We start from the raw sequence: 23,589 nt of genomic DNA, 5'->3' as shown, positions 1-23,589 counted from the left end.
TGGGTACATGATAATGTTTTATTTTTGTTTTCTTCTGTCTTTCTTTTTCTATTTTTTGTTCTTATTTTGTATTTAGTTTAATAAAAAAAAAACTAAATGAATGATGAAAACCTTCTTTACATGTACAATGTACATGTACATTGGACAAATAGCATACACTTAAAATAATTTTTTAATCCGAGAAAAAAAAATTTTTTTAAATCCAAGATGGCTTATTTTAAATTTTCCTGAAATTCTAATTTCAGTTGCATGGGAATCTAGAGATTCAGTTGCTATCTTAAAAAAATACTTGTTGACAATATGGCATGTTGGAGTTTGTTGCTGTTTATTGTTGTTTTTCTGCCCATGCCATAGCAACCAAATAGAATGCCAATAGAATCTTAGCAAAATGGCTTCATCTTGCTTCCCATCTTTTTTATTCAGTCTCTGGACAGAAAATATTTAAAAGGCGGCGATCTATTATCAATTGGGCTTTTTGGCGAGGATCCAGCACGCATCTGGACAACACGTCAATGTCTCCAACATCCCCAATACCTGGGCAGCTCTTTGGGGTTTCACTGTCAGAAATCTGTGAAAACGACAACCTACCCAAACCCATTTTGGTGAGTCTCCCTCCATTCTGTCCAGCTGTGTGTATCACAAAAGGTGAAAGAACTTGGGGAAGGAAGAACATGATGACCTAAGTATTTACTTTTGAAATTGGTGTTGTGTTCAGTGAGTGAAATGAGCATTCTAGGCAGGGGAAAGAAAAGGAATGAGGGCTGTCATAGGACCACCTAAAGAGAGATGGCCACAAGGAAAGGAGTCAGAAGAGATTCTTGGAAGATGTATTGAAGCTGAAGTTTTTAAAATGTGCTATGAATGTGGATTTAGACACGTAACTATTTGATTTAGACTTAATCAATTAAACTCTCTGTGCCTATGTTTTCCCAGATGTAAAGTGAGGAGACTGGACTTGATGACCTTATGTCTTTTCCAGCTTTAAATTTAGGATATGAACCAAACAAAACATACCAGTTAGCCTGATCTTAAGGCTCTAAGAAATGAAGTGATTTGTGGTGCAAAGATCTGGCATCTGGGAGGCAGTTACACAGCAACTGTAAGCACACCTAGCGCCTTCTTGATGCTAAGTTCAGATCAAGATGAGATATTTGTAAAATGGATTATGAGCTTAAAAGGAGTAGAGAAATCAACAGTTATTGGGCAGGAGAGGGTAAGATCTATTACTATCAAAGTGATTTTTCAAGGATATATTTTATGGACCACTCCATCCTCACTGCCCAGGTAGGACTCAATGTAAGTACCAATTTTTTTTACCACATAGGATTTTCACTGAGTACCAATACGTTCGCTATGTCATCTGCTTCCCTGCGATGATTTCTGCTCTGGGCAAAAAGTTGAACTCAGTGACTTCTAAAAGGACCCTTCTATGATTCTAAGTGATCTCTCTAGCTTAATGTCTCAGAACATTCTGGATCTCTCATACTTATGTCTTATACTTATATTTTACATACTTATATTTACTGTCATAACTTTTATTATAAGTGAATTTATGATGAAAGGGGATAAGATTCTATCAGGAAGAACAGTTATTGTTTTTTTTTGGGGGGGGGTCGGGTTGGGGGGCAGGGACTGTCTTCAAAATGATTCCTGGTAAATTTGCTTGTGTTTGTTGAGTTTTTGTAAAAATGTCTCTCAGATGTATTTATTTACCCTAAAGCTAAACTTCCTGGTTCAATACTTATTCACAGAGCTGCTTGAACTAAAATATCCACTTGTGCATCCATTGTACATGTCCCAGACTTTGAATCTCACCGTTTATGGTGATGGAGAACGTGGGACAGCAGTGCTGTCCTTGGCCCTTCAAATCAACTCAATAAGACTTTGAGATTGGTGGTTGATGGCAATAGTGTCAACTCATAGTGGATTCTTAGAACCCTTCTGTTTTCCAAATTCTTTCCAGTGACTTTGTCTGATTATTACCATGAGTAGTCTGTCCCTATTCTGATCCCTTAATTTAAAGGCCATGCATTTTAAAGTAGCACAAGTCAGAGATCTTCAAATTCAATTACTAAGCTCTGGGCATAAAAAGACAGAAAACTTGGGTTTGAGTACTTTTTTTAATTCAAACTGGCTGTATAACCCTAAGCTAGTCACCAGATTTCTCAGTATTTTCAGCATCTTCTTTTAAGACTAGAAAGTAAATCTTTTTTTGTCAAGTCTTCTTGCACAAAACGACTTAATATGGAAATGTTTTCATTTCACACATATAACCTATATCAGAATGCTTACCATCTTGGGGAAGAAGGAGGAGGAGAAGTAGGAAATAGAATTGGGAACTTAAAACTTTTTTTAAAATTATGTTAAACTGTTTCTCCATATAAGTGGGGGGAAATAAAATATTTTTTAAAAGACTCTTAAGTTTTAGAGAAGATATTCTTCTACATTAGTTGAGTGTCCTAATCAGGGAATTCCCTAACTCATTGAAATGACAGGTTCAGTAGGGCTTATCTCTTCTCTTCAGAACGTAGCACCCCCATTTCTAGAAAATCAATGTTAATCAAAAAGTTTCTCAGGCCTGTATATATGTCCTCAATAATATGCTAACCACTAGAGAAACAGAAAGAAATAGCACATACATGAAACCAATTGATTCTTTACAAAACTATATACAGCAAGTGCCAATAAATTCCCTGGTAATGCTGAATTTGCAAGTGTTGAGGGGACTTAAAACTGATTGTGATGGAATGTAATTAAATCAAGTTGAAGAGGGTGGGGTTTGAACCTGTTTTTCAAGATGAGGCAAGTCGAGGAGAATTCGATAAGTGTTACAAGCACAAAGTCCCTGTCCTCAAGAAGTTTACTTTCCAATAAGAGAAGATCATACATAAAAACAAGCTGAAAAATTGGAGAGATGGGAGCATATCTATTTGGGGTATGGGTGTGTGTTGGGGGGGTTGTTTTTGACTGAGAGGACAGAAAGAATGAAACATTTGAGAAATGGAAAGATATGTAAGTTTTAAGAATCAGGACCCCCAATTTAAAGGTCACCTATTTCGATCAACATGTGAAGTATGAAAGTGCAAAACATACCCACTTGTCAATGTGTGTGAAAGATTGTCTGGTTTTCTCTTTTCCCTACCAACAGGACATGCTTTTTTGTCTAAATCAAAAAGGACCTCTCGCGAAAGGTATTTTCAGACTTTCTGGGAATATGAAATCCTGCAAAGAGCTGAAAGAAAGACTTAACTCAGGAACTGTGGTGGACTTAGACACTGAATCTATTTTTGTGACAGCATGCGTCTTAAAGGTAGGAAAAGGTTTCTACCCCAGAAGCTCTACAGAGTTTCTAGCACGCATAAACACACACAATGTAGCTGGCTTCCTTCATTTTGAATATTTTTGGCCTTTTATTAGGAAACTTTTATTAAATTCATATATGTTCTCTGAGAAAATAAATAAATAAAAGCTTTTCCCAAATATAATTGAAATTGGCACCCACAGACTTTCAAAGCCTCCACCTACAGGTTCCATGAGCACAGCTTCCCTAACATACTATAGCACTTCTCTCTACACCACCTACTCTTCAATGTGCTTCCCCTCTCCCTTATCCCCACAGCATCCCCAGACATCTAAAATGCATTTTTAAACATAAGGAATGAGCTCCCCAAAATAAACCTATCCTTATCTATAGCCTCACAACTTCCCAATAAAGGCAAAACATTAAATTCCTAACTTTTGCATTTCTTTAAAATTAAAAAAAATTTAATTCTGAAATAATAAAACTATTCAAAGATAGCATGCTTATCACTACCATAGTTATTTGTATAATTCTTTCTTTTCATTTTTTTCTTCACGTTAAAAAAAATGTGAAGATGAAATGGGAATTACTTGAGCCACAAGGAAGGCTTCCATTTTCTAGTGTCATAAACCCATAGAATAGAGCAGGAAGAAATCTTAAATATGATGTAGTCTGGCCTCTAATATATTACAGATGAAATTAAAATCCAGAGAAGGCTTCATCTAATGTACGTTTATCAGTCTTTGAGATTCTATTCCTTTCTTACTCATCCCCATTCCATTTACTAACATCTTCTATAAGGTCACATAATTGTAAAATTAATTGGTCTGTTTTTCTAAAAATGTCTTCCTTCAGAATTCTTCACACTCTTAGAATGCAGCATTTAGACAATGGCTACTTTACATTGAGTTTCAAGGGAAAGAAGTAGTAGCCAGGTAGCCACTACACCACCAATCAAGAATTTACCTTGCACAGAAGTAGTTATGGCCTAGAATGTCAGCAATTCTATATTTCCATTGAGGAAATATGAGTGAAAAGCAGGAAAGAGGAAAGAATGGAATTATACAGAATTAAATAATCAATAAGCACTCTGTACTAAGCACAATACTAAGTAATAGAGATATACAAAAAAGCAAAATACAGTACCTATTCTTAAGAAGTGTACAATGTAATGGGGACTATAGAGCATGCAAACATTGTATGTGAAAACAAAATTATAAAAGATAACTGGAGATAATCAACAAAAGAGGAAGGCATTGGCTTTTAAAGGAGATTAGGAAAGGCTTTAGGGGAGTTCTGACTCATTTCTCTCTTCACAAGTTTATAACTTTAATCTTATTAAGTGAGTTTCTGTGCAAGTCATCATTTCTTAGCAAATGGACTGTGACAGATATATATGTTTCATCTATTCCCTATAAAACTGTATCATGGGTGATGCTAAAAAAAAAAAATATGCAATTTGAGTCTTGTTCTATATCTGCTTTTTTTCCTTTATCTTATCTTTAACAAGTAACTAATGTATGAGCTTCCTAATATTCCTTGCAAATTACAATATGCCCAGAATTCATGGCATCTTACCAGTGTTTTGGAGATATTTAATCAATTACAAGTTTCTATATAGACCTATCCCACCTAAAATTATTCATTAGTTCTATAAAAATGAGGAAGTAGTATTGTAAGAGGGCAGCTATATTCATTTTAGCAGCATTAGAAAAAAATTAGTTCCTGATCAACCAAAAATTGTACTAAAAAGCTTAAAACTAAGCTTTATAAAGAATTATTTGTGTAATAAAGTATTAAATAAAGGTTCTAGAATTGAACACACTCAAGTTGAGTTGGACCAGATCAGGTTTTGGAAATAATAATAGTATCAGGGAAATCCTGCTATTTCAAGATAGGACTGAAAGTAAAACTAATGGATAATATATTAAGGATGATAATACGAAATGTTATAAGCCACCAAGATATTCCTGTCCCCCCAGTATAGTTTGAGACTTCATCCCATAGCCTTTTTAGTGTTACAAATGACAGTATTGCAAGGGCTGATGGACTTGGCCTTTAAAAACCATTCAAGAGTGCAATAGGGCCCCTTGCATTCTTCCATTAAAGCAAGTCTGCATCCAGCTGATAAAAGTCAAGAAAGGTAAAAGTGTATACAAGGAAAGAAAATAAATTTTGATCATTGAAAAAAAAAGTAAAGCCTGAAAGATATACGTATGTCCAATTCCAGTACCCCTCTTTCCAGGTTTGTGAGGATCTAAGGAGATACTGTGTCTGTCTAAAAGACTTTGTAACCATAAGATGTTATATAAGTGTTTTTGTAAAGGTCAGGGATGGTCAGATCTAACAGACAGTACTTAGGTCAGCTCTGTGATGTCAGTGAATAGAGTACTGAGCCTGGGTTTGGGAAGACAACTTTCTGAGTTGAAATCTGGTCTTAGACATTTATTAGCTCTGTGACCCTGGACAAGTCTTTCAATCCTGTCTGCCTCAGTTTCCTCACCTGTAAAAGTTAGCTAGAAAAGGAAATGGCAAAGTATTCTATTATCTCTGCCAAGAAAACTCCAAATGCGGTCACAGAGAGTCAGACACAATTGAAAGAACTCAGCAAGTTCAGGCACCTCCCAAAGCATCCAGGTTACCAATGAAAAAGAGATAAGGCTTAGGTCAGCCCATGGAGTGTGTTGGCTAAACGGCATTTCAGCTGTTGAGGACTGACTTTATGGGTTATTATAAACCTGGGGAAGCAACTGAGCTGTAAGAATGTCTGTTCCAGGTTGCTCCAAGCCTCTCCTTGTGTTGGCCCCTTGCCACCCCTTTCTCCCTGGGATAGTCTTTAATATATCAGCAGTGAGGAGAACACTTCATGCCATTGAAGTGAGAGAAGCTTGTTAACATGTCAACTTGGCTTTTATATGCTGTAGGAAAATCAGAATTAAGTGCTACATAAATAAGGAGCTTGGGGTGTATGGGTCAGTACATTCTGTAAAAGACAAAAGCTGTCCTTTTGATTCTAAGCAGTACCCAATTGGAGAGTTCCATATAGGTTATCATCAGAAGCACTCTGTTCTTAGGCACCACTGCCACAACAGAAAAAAAAGGGATTTCTAAAACTAAACACTCTATTATATATTTTTTTCACTTTTTGTGAAAGATGTAAGAGACGAGTGGTGCTTTATTTAGGGCTCTCCCTCAATCCCTCTACCTCAATCTCCTAGTTCCCATAGCACAATAAAAGCATAGCCTAGTGTATGAAGGCAAGAGCTCAACAAATTCAGTGAATGTTCCACTGGAGAAAAGAAGGAATAGAAATGAAATCAATTTTGATTGACTTGACTTCAGTAGGCTTGGTATAATGTCACTATATTTCACAAAACATAAAAATCAACAGACTGGCTAGACAATAGAAAAACACCAGTAGTATATAGTAAATAATCAGAGAAAGACCCACAATGGATTTTTGTTCTGGTTGTAGCAATAGCAAATAACTGTTTTCACCACTACCTCCACCACCACCCCCAGTCAACTAATTAAATGCCTAATTAAAATGTCTGGGCCAATACCTTAGAAAAATCATTTTGTGCTCACTCTGTGTGGGGTCTAATTCCTTTAAATTGCTAGTAGAAATTGCAGAAGAACATAGTTATAGATGGATCAAGTGATGCTTGATTAGGTTTCAGAAATAGGACTTTTGTCGTATAAGAGCCAGTCAACCAACCAAGTACCTACTATGTACCTAAGCATAGTGCTAGGTGCTGAAGGTGTAAGTACAAAGAACAAAATGATCCTAACTCAAAATGAGCTTAACATTTTATTGGAGAAGATAATAAATATGTACAAAAATGGACACAGCATAAATATCATATATATGTATATGACCTATGGGGCAAGTAGGTAGCACAATGGATAGAGTGATAATCCTGTAGTTAGGAAGAGTCATTTTCTTTTTTCTTCATTTCATTTCTGGCTTCAGACTGTGATCCTCAGGAAGTCACTTAACCTTATTTGCCTCAATTTGTTTCTTCACTTGTATAAAGTGAACTAGAGAAGGAAATGAAAGATAACTCCAGTATCTTTGCCAAGAAAATGGGGTCACAGAGTCAGAAATGACTGAACATGACCGAACAACAACAAAGTTCTATACTAGGTATAGGAACAGAGAGCACTGACTGCTGGGGTGGGAAATTAGCAAAGGCTTGATGCAAAAGTTAGTGTCTGAGGTGTATCTTCAAGGACTAGCTAAGGAGGAAGTTCATTCCAAGCATGGAGAATGGCCAATGCAAAGGTGTGGAGATGAGAAATGGAATGTAGTCAGTGAGAAGTAAAAGAGCCAGTTTGGCTGGCTCTCAAGCAATAAAGTTCCCTTAAGCTCTGATTGATCCTAATTTAGTTTGGGGGAGAGTAGGGGCTGGGTTAGTCTGAAGGTCTATGGTTTTATTGAAGTGAAAAAGTCCTAGTGAGGAAACTCCCTTTAACAGTGCTAATTGGCATGTGCTCTGACATTTATAATATTAGAGAATTATCTGATCAGTCAAGTCAGGCAACGTGCATTTATTAAATGCTGATTCTTTGTGTAAGCTCTGTGTTAAGCCCTGGGGATAGAGAAAGGCAAAAAAAAAAAAAAAAAAAAGAAAAGAAAAGAAAAGAAAAAGAAAGAAAAAAATCTGGCCTCTCAAAGACTTCACTGTCTAAAAAAGGAGACAACATGCAAACAACTGTGTACAAACAGCAGTATAGAGGTTGGACTGGAAAAATCTCTGACGAAAGGCCTTACCTCCAAGGAAGACTAGGAAAGGCTTCTGAATCTGTGATTTTAACTGAGATGCAAAGGAAACCAGAAAAACCAGGAAATAAAAATGAGCATAGAGAGAATATTTCAAGGATGGGGGAATCTACCATTGAAAATGCCCAGATTTGGAGATATAGGGTGTGTTGTATAATAGCGAGCTTCTGTCCCTGGGTCACAGAGTACATGTAAAAGAATAATGCGTAAGACTGGAAAAAGTAGGAAGGAATCAAGTTATGAAGGGCTTATATTTGGTTTTAGAAATTAATAGCAATTCACTGAAAAGAGAGAAGATCTATGTGACAAACTTGGATTTGCACTTTAAGAATATCATTTTGGGTAGTCTGAGGGTAGATGGGGAGTAGGAAGACACTTGATGAAACAGAAGGTTATTTTAATAGATCAGATGTTTGGAGATAAGGGCCCGAGCTAGGGTGCTAGCAATATTCGAAGTGAAGAGGAGTAAGGTTATGAAAATAATAGGATAGGAATCCGATTTGGATAGTAGTAGGGTAAAAGATGAGAAAAAGAGTTGAAACACCTAAGTTTCAAGCCTGGATGACAGAGATATAGAAGTGTCCTCTACATTAAAAAGAAAATTAGGAAGAGAGGAAGGTTGGGAGGCTGGACAGTAAGTTCAGTTTTGGACATGTTGAGTTCATTTCTGGTCCATTTGTACTGGGAACTTCTCTGTAAAGGGAACTCTATCCATTGGTGGAGATTGTGAGATAAATAGCCAGCACCAGATGGGGAACTCAAACCTAGTTTTCTTTTCACTACACCACAGTTTCTCTTTTCATTTTGCAAATGTAAAACTGAAGCTCAGAGAGGGCTAATCCTGATGCCAAATTTATTCCTGTAATTATTACTACCTATCCTGAAATGCAGTCTATCTAGCAGATGGGAATTTGTAATATTTGGATTGGAGTTGAGTTCAAATCCTGGATCTTTTGCTTGCTATTTGGGCAAATCCCTTAACTTTCACTAAGCTTCAATTTTCTGACCCATAAATTGAGGTAATTGGGCTAATCATGTATAAGGTCCCTTCTTACTCTAACACATATGTAGTGATCATAAAATATGCCCTCGACTCATATAGTTCTAGAAATGAGGAAATGGTGTGTTAAAGGAGGATGTAAAAGGTAGGGGAACCACACTTTGCATTTAGGATACATTTGAATACTGGTTCTGCCGCATAGTATCTCTTTGACCTTGAAAAATCATGTAAGGTTTTTGAGCCTCAGGTTCCTCATCTGTAAAATGTATGTAGTAACACATGTATTATTCCTTCATTAGAGTGCACACATTGCAAGCAAGAAATCACCATGCATGTAAGTGACATCTACTGACAAAACGTAAGCTCCTTGAGGGCAAAGAGCAATAAGCATTTTGTCTTTTTAGTCCACAGAGCCAACATATATTAAATAAACGCTTATGGATTATGTCATATTATGTTGTTCTTGTTACTACCATTATTATGAGCAGCATGACATAATAAGGCAGAGAATTAGGAAGCCCTGGGTTCTGGTCTCATTTATGACATCTACTGGGTTGTATGACCCTGAGAAAGTCACTGAAACTCAAAGTTTTACTAAAATGATGAGTTGCAGAAACAGTAGTATCTAATGTGCTTTATTAGAGGAAATTTGTACATAGTAAGTGTTTCCTACATCAGTGAAATCATGGTTCTGGTATTTTTAAAAACAGACAGACATCTTTCATTTTCATATCCCTTTTCCTATCCTTCCCTCCTTAAATAAAAAGTGAAAAGTGGTTTGTAAGTACTCCCTTCAGATATCATTCGCATTGCCTTTACTTAAAAAAAAGCTTAAGGCATCAAATTGTTTTTGGAAGAGTTATCTGAGACCCCATGGCTTTGATTCACTAAACCTTCTAGCCAAAGTTCACATCCACCACCCTCATCCCTCCCGCCATGGGCTCTCCTGTGAACTTGAAAGTTTTGCTGGTGACCTGGGCTTTGCTTTGGGAGAGGAGGAAGCACTCAGCTGAATCCTGTGGCTCAGGGATTATAATTCAGGACATGCCCACTAGGAAACCTTGGCTTTGATTTCAGGTCCTCTTCTCAGCTGTGATGGCAGCTGAATTTCATAATTTGTTATTCCAGCTGTGCCAGAGTTCATTGAGATGTTACAAATCATTATCTTTCAAGTGTAAGTTTTAGGTTTAATGGTGTTTTTCTTCAAGACAGATCATAGTATATTTTCCACTGTGACTCAAAACGGGGAGTCATTCCCTTTCTGTTCCCTTTATTCAAAGTAAAAGTTTTCTAGTGGGGTTTGTTTGTTTGGCTTCTTTTTCTAAAAGTGACTTTTAAAGCAATTAATGCGTGATCATGAAAATCTGATGGACTTAACAGAGGAAGGATGTCACTTCTACAATGAGAACCAGTTTTGGGTTCTTCCAAAAGGTTAAATTAGCTAGCAAAATTAAAACTTCCTGTTGCTCATGAATAGCTCTCATCAAAGAACTATGGAATGAAATTTAAGGAAGTTTTGTAGGGAGTTTTGGCTTTTTACCCACACATCTGTTGGTTTGGGTTCACCATTGCCTTTCTATGTCCCTGTTTCCAAAAACAATCAACTTATTAAACTACAAAGTAGTCTGTTACTGTTGGGAATTTCATGTCATAATTTGTACCCTCTCCCTGCTTCTACCAATGAGTCTGAGTAACTTAAAATTCCTCCTAATGAGAGATCTGATTGTAATATAGCTAGTACAAGTGCTGCCTTGTCCTTGTCACTACATTAACTAAAAATAGATTTCCCTATCCATACAAAGATAAAATACTAATATATTTAGAATTAAAAGTTCTAGTCTGGCCCCTCATTTTATAGTTTAAGAATCCTGAGACCTAGAGAGATTGTGATTTGTTCAAAATCATCTAAGTAGCATGGGCAAGATTTAACCCAGGTCCTCAGATTCCAAGCACTTTCCCCTGTCCTATGCTGCCTCTACTCTATAACACAACTCACAGTAAGATATGTACTTCAGGTTGGCATTTCTTTTTAGGTAACTTATCTGCAGGGGATTAACTCCCACTCACTTACAAAGACTCTTCTTCCCTTAGCTTCATCCTGTAATCAAGAGCACGTCTTTTTATAGTGGTGGTTAACCATTCTTGAGCATGATCTTTGGCCATGAAATAGTTGGTTAATTCAGTACTTCTCAACAAACATTCATTTAAGAGTCTACTAGATGCAAAGCCCAATGCTAGCCTCTGAACCTATAAAGTCAAAAATGTGTATTCTTGAGGAACATAAAGTCTGTTTAGGGATTGGGGAGAAGAGAGCAATGTCCTTTACACAGAAAAGTAAATAAAAACTATATGCAAAATAAATTTAAATGAACTTCAGAAATGTAGGGAGAACACTTTTATAGATATGGTTCTGTGTAGGTCTTGGTCTGCCAGGTACATCAAGACTATAAGAAAAAGAATTGATATGTGTAAAGTGTGTTAAAGTTGACAAAGCACTTTACATTTAATACCTTTTTTGATCCATGATCTAGCCACTCAAGCTCATTAGCCTCGAATCAGAAAATAGTAATTTGGTACGGAAGTGAAAAAACAGCCTAAAAACTAATGTTTGATGATGGGCTCATTCTCAGAGACCCTAATGACCGGCCCCTTTAGAAATGGTGATGTTCCATTCTTATGCTCCAACACCCCATCACATTTCTGAAGGGTCTAATGTTTCAGCATCCATGTGAACATATAGGCCAGTAACTAGCAAGTCCAACTTTATGAATGGTGAACAAACCAGTTAGCACATAGAGAACACTAAAAGCACTAAAAGTAGGAGAGAAAGAACTAATCTGGGGAAAAGAAATCCATATTCCAATCAAAAAGAGTAAGTCATAAGTATAGCCAGCCAGATTTTACTGCAGGATAAAGTCCAAATAAGCAAGGACTAATATTTACTGAACTGATTTCAATACCAAGGAGTGGAAGTACTGCAAAAGAAAACAGTAGATATTATGGACAGATGATGACCACTTCTACACTTAAATCCATCTCTTCCTCCTTTTTTTAGAGTGTCAGGGAACTTAGACACCCCTGATCTGACAAGCATGAATAGAAAGGGTCCCAGACAGATTGGAAAGAATACCAAGAAGACCTCATGGGTGCTAAAAAACATGTGTCAAACTCAAATTTAAACAAAGGCCATTAAGCCATACATAAGGATCCCTACAGTTTGCATATTGACTTAGAAAACTACATATTAACATGATGTATATCTTGCTGTATTTCATTTGTTTTGTTAACTATTTCTCAATTATATTTTAATATAATTTGGGCTGCACTTGGAAATGCTGTGAGGAGCTTTGCAAGTTGTGTGTTTGACACTTCTGCTGTAAACCATCCCTTCTTCCTACTAGGCCATGGATACAGTAAAGCCCCAGTGGTTTTTCTTGAGATCATCATTATTAGGGGAAAAAAGTATCAGGCTACTTAATCACTTTTGGATGGAAGCAAAGAAAGGTGTGCACAGTATTCTATGACACCCTTGACAGTGGTAGTCTGGTTTATAGCCTAACAAAGCAATGTAACAGCTATTCCTCAGGCTAGCACTGGATAGTTTAAGTATCATAAATTAATAGGCCTGAGTAAGTGTTTTTCCTCACCACCTTAACTTTATGAAGTGTTGTAAATATTCCAGGCCACCCCTTTAGTTAACCAGTACTTCCATTGTCCTCATCTGTGCCCAAGTGCCCTGAAGTACATTTAGTTCCTTTCATGGATCTGCTCAATTCTAAGCTTGATAATTCCCTCCATTTTCTTCTGATTTTGAGAGATGTGTCTGTTCAGGTTCTGGGAGTTGTGAAGCAGAAGACTGTAACAATCTAGAAAACATTCAATAGGAAACTTGTGGGCACACACTGTGCACACTGTGAGTGTGTGTCTGTGTCTGTGTATTAAATATATCCTCCTTCAGAGCCAATCTTTTGTGCTCTTTAAAAAAAAAAAGAAAATAGAATTAATTCTCTAAGTTGTTCACTCCAGAGAGGACTTAATTCAAATCCAGCAGTAAGCTTCATATTGTGATTTTACTTAGCACCTGTCATCACAAGTATTTGGGTCTATAGTGTTCAGAGCATCCTGACAAAGTAACAAAAATTGAATTGTTTTAATCTCTTATTTAATAATGAAAGGATAAGGAAGTCGATATATGTGTAGTATGTATATTGCTTCTGTTGAGGAAAATAAGACGATAGTATAAATAAATAGACTTGCAAACGAATAGTCATGGTAAAAATCTTTTAAGATACAATCAGCCAATTTTTAGTAAGATTTCCTACAAACCTGTGGTACTTTTTCCTCTTCCAGATAATAAGTCAAATCATAATTATATCTTCCATCTGGGGGAAAAAACTGAAATGAGAACACAGACTCACGGGTTCACATCAGTCATGGCAAAGACCTGAAATCTAATTGTCTAATTTGAGTTTAGGGTGATTAAGAAAAAGAAGGAAATAGGAGAGGTAATATGTGCACTGAGCTTTTATCATTATGTGTATGTACTCTCTCATAAACATGATGCTTAAAAGTATTTTTTTTTCCCTTTTCTTTAATAAAGGATTTTCTTCGAAACATTCCAGAAAGTATTTTTTTATCTGATCTCTTTGACCAGTGGGTCTCCATTATGGATCAAGGAAATGATGAAGAGAAGATAAATGCAGTTCAGAGGTACTTGGGTCATTATTCAAAAAATACACTTAAATAAAGCAGACTCCAGGAATGGGAATGTGGTCTTGTCTGCTAAAAGAGAGTAGACTTCTTCAAATACTTGGGAAGCCATTTAAAAATAGATTGAAAGATGCCACTATTACTGTTGTTGATCTGGGACACAGGACCATGAAAAAGCCTCTAGGTATTTGAATCAGAAACAGACATCACATATGTAACTAAAATCTATAAGGCTATCAATAATGTAGATGTCCTGTTCTCTTGGCTTTTGATATAAATAAAGCACACATCTCCCAATCAGATGGAACTGGCTTTGTCAGCTGACAACTTTTGTCTTTGGCCCCAGACGACAGGAAAATGATGAATCTTAGGGTAATTAACCACCAGAAATTCTCCATCCAAGGGGAAAATCCTGGCAAGACTGGTCCACTTATATCAGCCACTGTGCTGGTGTGCAGGAAGAAGTCATCCTGACATTTTTTCCCAAAGCATGCTTTTTTCGGTGGTGTGAAACATCTACAGGGATCACTATTATATTTGCATCACATTGTGTGCTATTTAGATACATCTGCTCAGTACAATTGCTTTTCTCAGTCGTTTTCAAAATGTGATCCCTATCCACTGTCATTTCTAGAAATTCCCTGCTTTAGAACAGAAGCCAATGTCGGGAAAAGGAAAAGACATAGAATTTAGGGTGGGAAGAAGTCTAAAGCTGGGGAAAGACCAAAAATCACTCAAAACTATGGCATGAGACAGACTGCTTACCAACTTCGGGACAGGAAAGGGAAAAGAGAGAGATGTAACATTTGGAACTCAAAACTTTTTTAAAAATGTTTTAGCATGTAAGAGAGGGATAAAATATAATTTAAAAAAAATACTTGGAGTTGGAAAGTAGGAGAAACAGTAAGGAAACTCATATCACTGAATCCTAAGGGCAGAGGTATATAAAGTGTAAGAAGACTGAAAATGTAGACCACCATATATTACAGAGCCAATGCCTTCCATAGGCATATAAATGTATTTAAGCACATTGATTAAGTTTGATCACAAAGGTGTCAGCATTCCTTTAGAAATAAAGACATGTCATCAAGGACTTCTGCATTTCCTGCTTCCCCATCCCGACCCTGGCCCTAATGATGTTACTAGTTCCGAAAGCTGTTCCAAATAAACAGGTTGGTCGTGGTCCAATTTGATTTACAACTTACATGTTAATAAGGATTCGGAGTTCTTTCTGGGAAGCTGGATTGCAATTTCCTAACCAGAATATGAAGTTCAATTAAAGACCCAGCAACTAGTAGAGGAACAAACTCTCATGAGAAAGTGGAGCAAGGAAGGGAAATGACTTTTTTCCAGGCAGAATGTAGAAGTTGGAGAAAGTAAAGAATAAATTCTTTGGATAACCCTAGGAGTATTAACTGGCAAAGGTTGGCTCTCACTCATAGATAGCATTCCAGTATTGCTCCCTTGGAAATGAAGTAACACATTAAACTTAATTGCTGTTGAATTTCATCACTAAGCTTTCGTGAACTTTTTGTCTCACTCTATTCTGGAATGTTACAGGTCTGGTAGTGGTGGAGAGTATGTGTGTGTATGTATGTGTGTGTGTGTTTCTGTGTGTAAAAATTCAGTTGTGAATAAAATTTATCTCAGTTAAGCTACATTGTACTGGTTTCAAAAAATATTTCAAGCCGTGTATTTTTACAACAGACATTTCTGCATTCTTTTGCACTTTGATTGGGCTGTGAATATAGCATATGAAAAAACACTGTTCTCTTTTACTTTTTTTTTAAGCAAGTTCATAAACCAAAAGATTTTTTATAAGAACACCTTTTTTCCTCCTCCAATTTTTAGGCTAATAAACCAGCTTCCTAGAGCCAATCTCCTTCTCCTGCGATATCTATTTGGAATGTTGCACAGCATCGAGCAACAATCTGCATTCAATCAAATGACAGCTTTTAATCTGGCAGTGTGCATTGCTCCCAGCATTCTTTGTCCTCCACCATCTGTTAGTCCTGAGCTGGAGGGTGAGGTCACTAAAAAGGTACCTTGAGTTTAATTTTCCCCCAAGCATCTAAGGACACTTCCAGTGTTTTAAATCTGAGCATCAGTTTTTAAAGATATGGGATATACATAGATCTAGTCACTTGCATGGTGTAATTTATCCAGATAGAGTTTAATCTGGAGTGTTTTTCATCCCAGCCTTTAACAGGAGGGTTGTGAAGAAGTCGAATAGATAGCAGTGGGGTCATTTCTCCCCTTCGAGCTCAGGGGGTAGAATAGCACCTGAACTGTGGAGAGAAAAGACTCCTATGTTGCCTTTCAACATTCATCATTGTACTTGGTGCTGGAGATGCCAGGATAAAAACAAAGCAGTTCTTGTCCTTGAGGAATTTACATCCTGTAAGGGAAGACATATATACATAAGTATGTGCAAAATACAGATATATTGTCATTTGGAGGAAGAAGTAGCGCAACTAGCAGCCAGAGAATCAGGAAAAGCCTCTTACAGAGGATGTAGGTCTTAAGTTGTTTTCAAATGGCATTGTTAACAAACTCAGTTACTCAGTTGCTTTTTCTAGATGTTCTCCTAAATATCCTAGCCATGTATAAGCTGAGAAATAATCCAAAGGCATACCAAAAGGAAGTATTACACAAACAGACAGAGTCTCCACAGTGGTGGCCATAAATAGATAGAGACACACACATATTTACACATATATCTATGTACACATATATACAGAGAGACAGCCCATGGGCCAGAGTGATAGAGAGATAGATAGGTAGGTAAATAGATAGGTAGACAGATAGACAGAAATGTATATACACATATCTATATAGACATACATACAGAGATAGACAGAGAGCCCATAGGATCAGAGCTAAAGATAGACAGACAGACACACACACACATACACACACATACACACACACACCCCCTCACCTCTCCGTGGGTGTCTGTTACACAGGTAAGAAAGGTAGCCTCCAACTATCTCTACCCCTTTCAAACAAACTACGAAGGTTATTCCTTCATGGGTTTGTGATTTCGCATTCTCTCTGGTATTAAAGTGAATTAAAATGATTTTTATCTGCTTGGTATCTTACAAACTAATAAGAAATGAACTCATTTCTGCTTTCCTAAAGTACATTACTTACCTCAATTTGAGAGGTATAGATACTAAGGCACTAAGAGTATATCTTATGGAAAGTCTATAATTTCAGAGTTTTAAGTCTAAGGATTAAAAATAAAAAGTCATCCTGAATCCTCTTGTCTCCACCCCATACTAAAGCTACTGATAAGCAACTTGCAAATTTTTTCTGTCCTCTTTTATATTTGTGTGAGATTGGGAAAGAATATGTTAAACAAGGAGCAAAAACTATGAAAAATGCCATCTCTTTTTTGTTTTTTTCTATTATAGGTTTCTCTGCTTGTACAATTTCTAATTGAAAATTGCTGCAGGATATTTGGAGAAGAAATCACTTGCCTCTTGAAAGAGATTTCAATCAGTGACCCAGACAATATCCCAGGTATTATGAAGCTTTGGATTGCTTTTTACTTAAAAATACCCTTATATCTGTCAGTTGCTCCACCACCATTAGGGATTGAACGTTGCTGAAAGTGGAATGCCCCTGAGACTTTCAAAAGGACCAAAAAGTAGATTGAATGACAGAGGAATCTAGGATGATATTAGGGGGGAAGCCTGGCCTACCAACATTTCATAAGACCCCCTAATTTGTTCACCAGCTAAGGAGCTGCTGTGTTCCTAGCAAGGTGTTCAGGAGTATTTATACAAACAAACAAAAAAAAAAGTATAGAACATAATCCTTCTCTAGAGTAGCTAAGAATGGCAAGAAGTGTTTATCATTTCTTTTGGCAAAGAAGTAGGTAGGCAGCATGATATGTCAGGAAAAGCATTGAATTATGAGTCTATAGACCTAGCTTTTTGTTAGTCTTGGATAATGCATTCATTTACTCTGTGACTTTGAATGATTCATTCATTCTTTTGCACCATGGTTTCATCTGCAAAATGAAATGTCTTAACTAGAATCCAAAGTCCTTCTTGAGATAAAACTACAGGATAATTTCCCCTACATTCCTACCTACCCTCCCCTACCTAATTACCATTTCTCCATAAAGGTTAGCTGTCCATATCTCCCTATTAGCATTTCCTTCAAAAGATTGGAGTGACATAGGCAGTACCTGGATACTTCTGGTATGGGCCACCTTCTGTTTTTATTTTTTCTTTGTTTTGTGACTAATCTTTATTACACTGAGAAAATCTTGTTAGAGGGAAGGAAACCCATTTAGTCAAGAGCTTGAATAAACATAAGACTAGGAGAAGTGGTTCTACCAAAAAAAAGTCCTAGTTCTTCAACTAAAATGGGAATGGTTATGTTACTCCTTTTCTTTTGAAGAAAAGTTTGAAAAGTGCTTCAGAAAACAAAAATTCAGGAAGAAGATGTTTTTTAGTTTGTTTTTAAGATTGCCAAAGGAGAGCACTATTGTCAGTGATTTTTGTGATAGACACTTATTAAATACTTGCTATGGAGCTGTTAAGTTAACTCAATTTTAATTCTTTGTCAGGTGTGTCTGGCCTCCAAATGAATGATTCTTCTTACGACAGCTTAGAAAATGAGCTGAATGAGGATATAGATGCTCCCTGCAGTGACCTGGTAAAGATGGGTCACGGCAGCCGAAGCATGGATTCTGTCTTAACATTGAGCGACTGTGATTTGGATCAAACTGAATCAGAAGGCATTTTAACTCTGAGTGATTTTGACTTGGACCAGCCTAAAAATGAAGAAATCCCACAGAAGCAACATTCTAGATCCAAGCCACTGAGCATTCCAGTGGCATCCTCCACTAAGGTTTCAGAACAAGACTGTTCCAAGAATGTTTCAGCTGGCAGAAACACACTTGGTTACCTGTCCACAGCGGCAGAAGCACTGAAAAACTGGAGGAGACGCAGGCGCTGTTCCGAGCCCACTATAGACTATTTGGATTCCAAATTCATCTCTCTCAGGGAGTTCTATCAGAAGAAGCTCCGCAAGTCTAGTTGTGATGCTATTATCTCCCATCGAGATGAAGAGGGTCCTAAGCAATCCCACCCCTCACAAGGAGGGTTTAGTTCAGTCACTCCAACTAAAGTGGAGAAGAAAAATTCCACAAACCAAAACATTAAGAAAAAAGGTTTTTTTAGTCATGAAGGTACTCCAGTGAAACTTCCCTTCAAATCCAAACCTGTGACTATTTCATTGGCATCCTATAGTAATAGTTCCTTGCTGGATCATTCTAAGAGCCAAACCCTTGGACCTGATCACTCAAACACCGTACTTGGACTCAAAAGTCTGCAAAAGCACAGGCGCTGCTCAGAGCCAAATATAGACTACCTAGGCTGCAAGCTCACCTATGCCAGTGGGGTTTCTCCAAAGAACATAGAAAAGACAAGCTGTGATGTTAGCTTCTGTCTCGGAGATGATGATTATCTCAAACGCCACCAGTCTTTGCAAGTAGAAGGTCAAAAACTGATTAATCAGAGTTTGATTATGGGAATCGAAGTGGGTAAGAGTAATACTTCAAACCAAAATGAAGAAAAGATGTCACCTGTTATTCCACCACGGTTAAACATTTGCTCAAGAACTAGTTTTTCTAGTTTGTCATCACCAGGCACATCGCCATCTGGTTCTTCTGTAAGTTCCGAAGATAGCGCTTTTTCCCAGATTTCTGAGAACTCTGTCTTTATTCCGACCGAAAACTCTTCCCCAGTTGATTGCACTTTTTCAGCCCTAAGGAAAGAGGGGGAGCTCTCTCGTGACTTCAGCAGTCCTTTTTCTGAGATACTCGACACTTCCTCAGCATCGACCAGCAGCCACCCACTTTGTGTTAAAAAAGACAATGCAAAGTGGTCTTCTCAAATGCAGTCTTTAACTCTTCAGCCAGGTACGTGGTTAAGGAACGGAGTGGCTACTTTGAAAAACTGGTCCCTCAAAAAGAAGACAAAGGACTCTAGCCAAGAGAAAAAGAAAACAAATTCCATAAGAGGAGCATTGGAGCAGCCATCACCTTCATTTCAAATCTCAGAAGCCACTCTGCTTGAAGGGAGACAAGTGGATACTCCCCTGAGAAACTCCAACTTAGTCAATGCTGCCGAAACTGAGGACCAATGTAGTAATCCCTATGGATGCCAGAACACTGAGGACCAGGATAACACTGTGCTGACTAGAGTGGATAACAGCCTTACCTACCTTATGAATCTAACCAAGGAAGATGAGGATGACAGGGAGTGTTCTTCTGGTGCTCAACCCCCTGAGAATCCCTCACTCAGATGTTCTTTGACCATTGGAAGCACAGATGACTCAACCTCTGATGATGAAAGTCCAGAAACTCTTCTGGCTTTTTTTAGGGATGAACTGGGACATAGTACCAAAAACATTTAACCAAAGTAAGACTGTGATGTACAATGGAATGGCTGGTTCATTAACTTAAAAGATAATAGGTGCAGATTCTTTAATTATATTTAGTTGCATGTTATAGGTTGCCTAAGGACAACCATAGTTTACTTTTAGTGTAATAAAATGTTTTTCTTTGAAATACATTAAAAGTCCCTTGTGGGTAAAGGAGAGGAAATGTATTTTTCCTCTGGGTTCTAAAATTGGGTCTCTGAGGTATTTGGGTGGCTCTTCTCTTTTATAATCAGTAAGTTGGGTTCCTATTTATGGGCATTCTGATGATAAAGGAAGAAACATTCTCTGTTGAAGGAAATCTTAAGTTCACATCTTGTGACCAGCAACCCAAGACTTAGATCAAGGAGCAGCAAATTAAGCCAGATGGGAACCAGGAGCCAGAAATTATCCCTATTCAATGAGGTGTTTATATTAGGGGTGCAGAGACAGCTGAAATTGAAAATCCAAGGGAGTAAGCATAGTTCCACATATGTAACAGCCAAGATCTCTAATCATTGTCTTTGACTGTTGGAGTCATAGCATCTCTAGAAGAAATTCTCTACCTGGTTAAATTTCTTTTTATAAATGAGAAAGAGGCCCAGAGAGGTTAAGTGAGACTTAACATGTCACATTGATAATAAATGACAGAGCCAAGTGTTGAACCCACACCTTCCCTTTGAAAGGGAAAAAAAATGTATATAAATGACATCCCCCCAAAAAGTACATAAATGTAGGATGTAAAGATATTTACTGTGAAAGTACTTTTTAAAAATATTTTCCATTTGGTTAACGTGTTTTTACTTATTTTTACTATTGCTGCTCTCCTCCTCTTAGTCACTTTCATTATTCTCTTATGGAAAACACAATTCCAGGTTGCACTCAGGTTTTGTGCAAGTTAGATTTGGAAGAAGAGTATTTTGATAATTCACAGAGGCCCCAACAGCCAGAGCTGTAAGAAGATGGTTACAGATCAATTCCCATAGGTTCTTCCTCAGTCAGATTATCAAGTAGAATTCCTTTCTTCCTGACCTTGTGTCCATCTCCCCAACAAAGCACTTTGTTTAAATCTCTTGTGCTATTCATACCATCCTATGCTGTACTAGTGAGTCCTATGTACTTCTCCCTGTGCCTGAATTGTCAGTTCCTCAAGAACAGGGATGGGGTCTTCATTGTAACCTCCCAGGGTTCTCAGCAAGGATAGTGACTTGCACATAGTAGGTTCCTGATCAACATTTATTTAATCAAATGGGTATCTTGTCCTTTGTAATTCAAAAGTGATACCACTCATGGAGTCTGGCTGAACCAATACCTAAGGCTGATGTATGGCTGAGATCCTGCTCATCTTGCACACATGGTCTTGTTTGTTCAGAGTGCTGAAGTTGTTGTTCCTTGTAATTCTGCCATCTCTCTTCCCAAATTGTCCAAAGCCTTTGCTCTAAAAGAGCTGTCACATTCCAATTGCTGCTTTTAGGGATGTCTGGGGATACTGAAAGCAAAGATGAGAAGGTTAGAGGAAATAGGACAAACACCTACATAGGTAATGGAAAGAAAGACACATCCTGTTTTCAGATAGTCTCATTGTGTGTCTGCCTTTCTGATTGCCAAGACTTTTTCTGCATCCTGACCACCTCAAATTTATGGAAAGTGAAAATTTGGGTCTTCATTATTTTTAACCTAGCTCACCACTGCATTTTGGGACATGACTTCCCCCAGAATAATCAAGTGCAATTTTCCTCAGCTGGCAACCCCAATACCTAGTTTTGTTATTCAATATGAATCTTTACTCCCCCCAAATTTTTTACCCTTTGAAACTCAGAATCTAAAATGGAAGCACTTCTTTAATTTTCTACAAGGTTCAACTCTTCAACTTAATGTGTCCTTTCCACTGACAGCCTCTCTGGTCAGGCACATTTCAATCCCTATCCATGAAAAATTGCCCTGAACTTTTTTTTTGTCACTTTGTTCCACCAGCAAATGAACCTTTGCCAAGAACTGCCATTTTCCATGATCTTCCTCCATCCAGTTACTGGAAAATTCTCAAAGCAAGCACCTCTTCTGTTATTTGCTATCAGACATATTCTCTTACCCAGACAGCATTTTTTAATGGCAGAATAGTTTTCTTCAAGACAACAAAAGTCCTTTACTATTTATCAGCTGTAAGTGCTACTTACTTCTGTTCATTTCATTGAGCAAATTTGTTAATATACAGCCAAATGTTCTATGCCAGGATAGGGATTACAAGTAAAGAAAGAATCTCTTCCCTCTTCCCTCCTGCTTTTCTACTTAAAGTATGTGACCATGTCATTGCCCACAAAACCTTGATTCCCTGCCATCAATAAGCATAATTTCCAAAGTTGACTTCTTCAAACTTGGAAAGATCCCATTCACTGGCCATTTCAGTCAAAGATAGGATGCCAATTCTGCCCTAGGACCACTTATATTAAGCCTCTTAAGTGTCTGTGTGTGTGTCTCTTGTGGTGTAGTTATTAGGATATCTGTGAAATTACTAGAGGCTTCTATTGACATAAGGAAATGCTGCTGTCAAAGCTGTGGATGGAAATGTTGTGATTGTGGCTTGTAATATCCTCTTGAAAAGAAATTGCTCTCTGTTTATAAAAATTTTGGTTCCACAGTTTTAATCTTTTCCATTTATTTCATAATTCCAATTCCAATTATTTCATAACAGAAAAAAAGAAATCCAACAACCCAATTTAAACTATAGAAGGAAATACTGTTCCTATAACCAAGTCTCATCACTAACCATTCCTACTGGGTAGAAATCATCTGTTGTGCTCCCTTAGCTATTCTCTTGATGTTTAAATGTGAATAATTTGTTAATATGGCTGTAAAGTGTCCTATTGTATGATTTGCAGGCAGAACACACGTCATTTTACTATACTGTCATCTTATAATATATTAAACTGACGCTTTATCTAAGATGCTTTGAGTTTGTATAATATATCTTGATAAATTTTACTACTATATGTTATGGAATAAATGTGTATTTTTGTACTTGCAGAAACTGCTGCTAACTTTTAAAATTGTCTGATTGTAAAGGCACTGATGATAGATGTGTATGAAGTCCATGATGTATATTAAAATAAAAACGTTCTCCAAAGTCAAAGACAGCCAATCAGTCAGTTAACAAGCATTTATTAAGTGCTTACTTAAATTCTAAATAGTAATAAGAAACAAACAGCACAGGGTACTGTGCTAAGCATTGGACATACAGTGAAAGGCAAAAATATCCCCATCTTTACAGAAGCCCACATCCTAGTGGGAAGGGGAGGACTTGTAAATAATGTGTAAACTGTACAAATCAGAGATTTACAGGGTAAATTGGAGGTAATTTAT

At 37.2% G+C, this 23,589-nt stretch overlaps 1 protein-coding gene across 1 annotated transcript in view; it reads left to right on the top strand.

The window, feature by feature from the left end:
• ARHGAP20 (Rho GTPase activating protein 20) overlaps nucleotides 1-23,359 on the top strand; it is a 158,995-nt gene extending 135,636 nt beyond the window's left edge. Inside the window, exons 10-15 of the mRNA XM_051986945.1 lie at nucleotides 424-602; nucleotides 3,149-3,310; nucleotides 13,685-13,794; nucleotides 15,646-15,835; nucleotides 17,211-17,319; nucleotides 18,377-23,359. Coding sequence (XP_051842905.1) covers nucleotides 424-602; nucleotides 3,149-3,310; nucleotides 13,685-13,794; nucleotides 15,646-15,835; nucleotides 17,211-17,319; nucleotides 18,377-20,229 — 2,603 coding nt within the window. The 3' untranslated portion in view covers nucleotides 20,230-23,359. The remainder of the gene's footprint in view (nucleotides 1-423; nucleotides 603-3,148; nucleotides 3,311-13,684; nucleotides 13,795-15,645; nucleotides 15,836-17,210; nucleotides 17,320-18,376) is intronic.
• Nucleotides 23,360-23,589: the final 230 nt, after the last annotated feature.

The sequence above is a fragment of the Antechinus flavipes genome, chromosome 3, assembly GCF_016432865.1.
Source record: "Antechinus flavipes isolate AdamAnt ecotype Samford, QLD, Australia chromosome 3, AdamAnt_v2, whole genome shotgun sequence".
NCBI classification, from domain to species: Eukaryota; Metazoa; Chordata; class Mammalia; order Dasyuromorphia; family Dasyuridae; genus Antechinus; species Antechinus flavipes.
The sequence above is the reverse complement of the archived record's forward strand: the minus strand, read 5'-3'. Positions and strand labels throughout refer to the sequence as shown.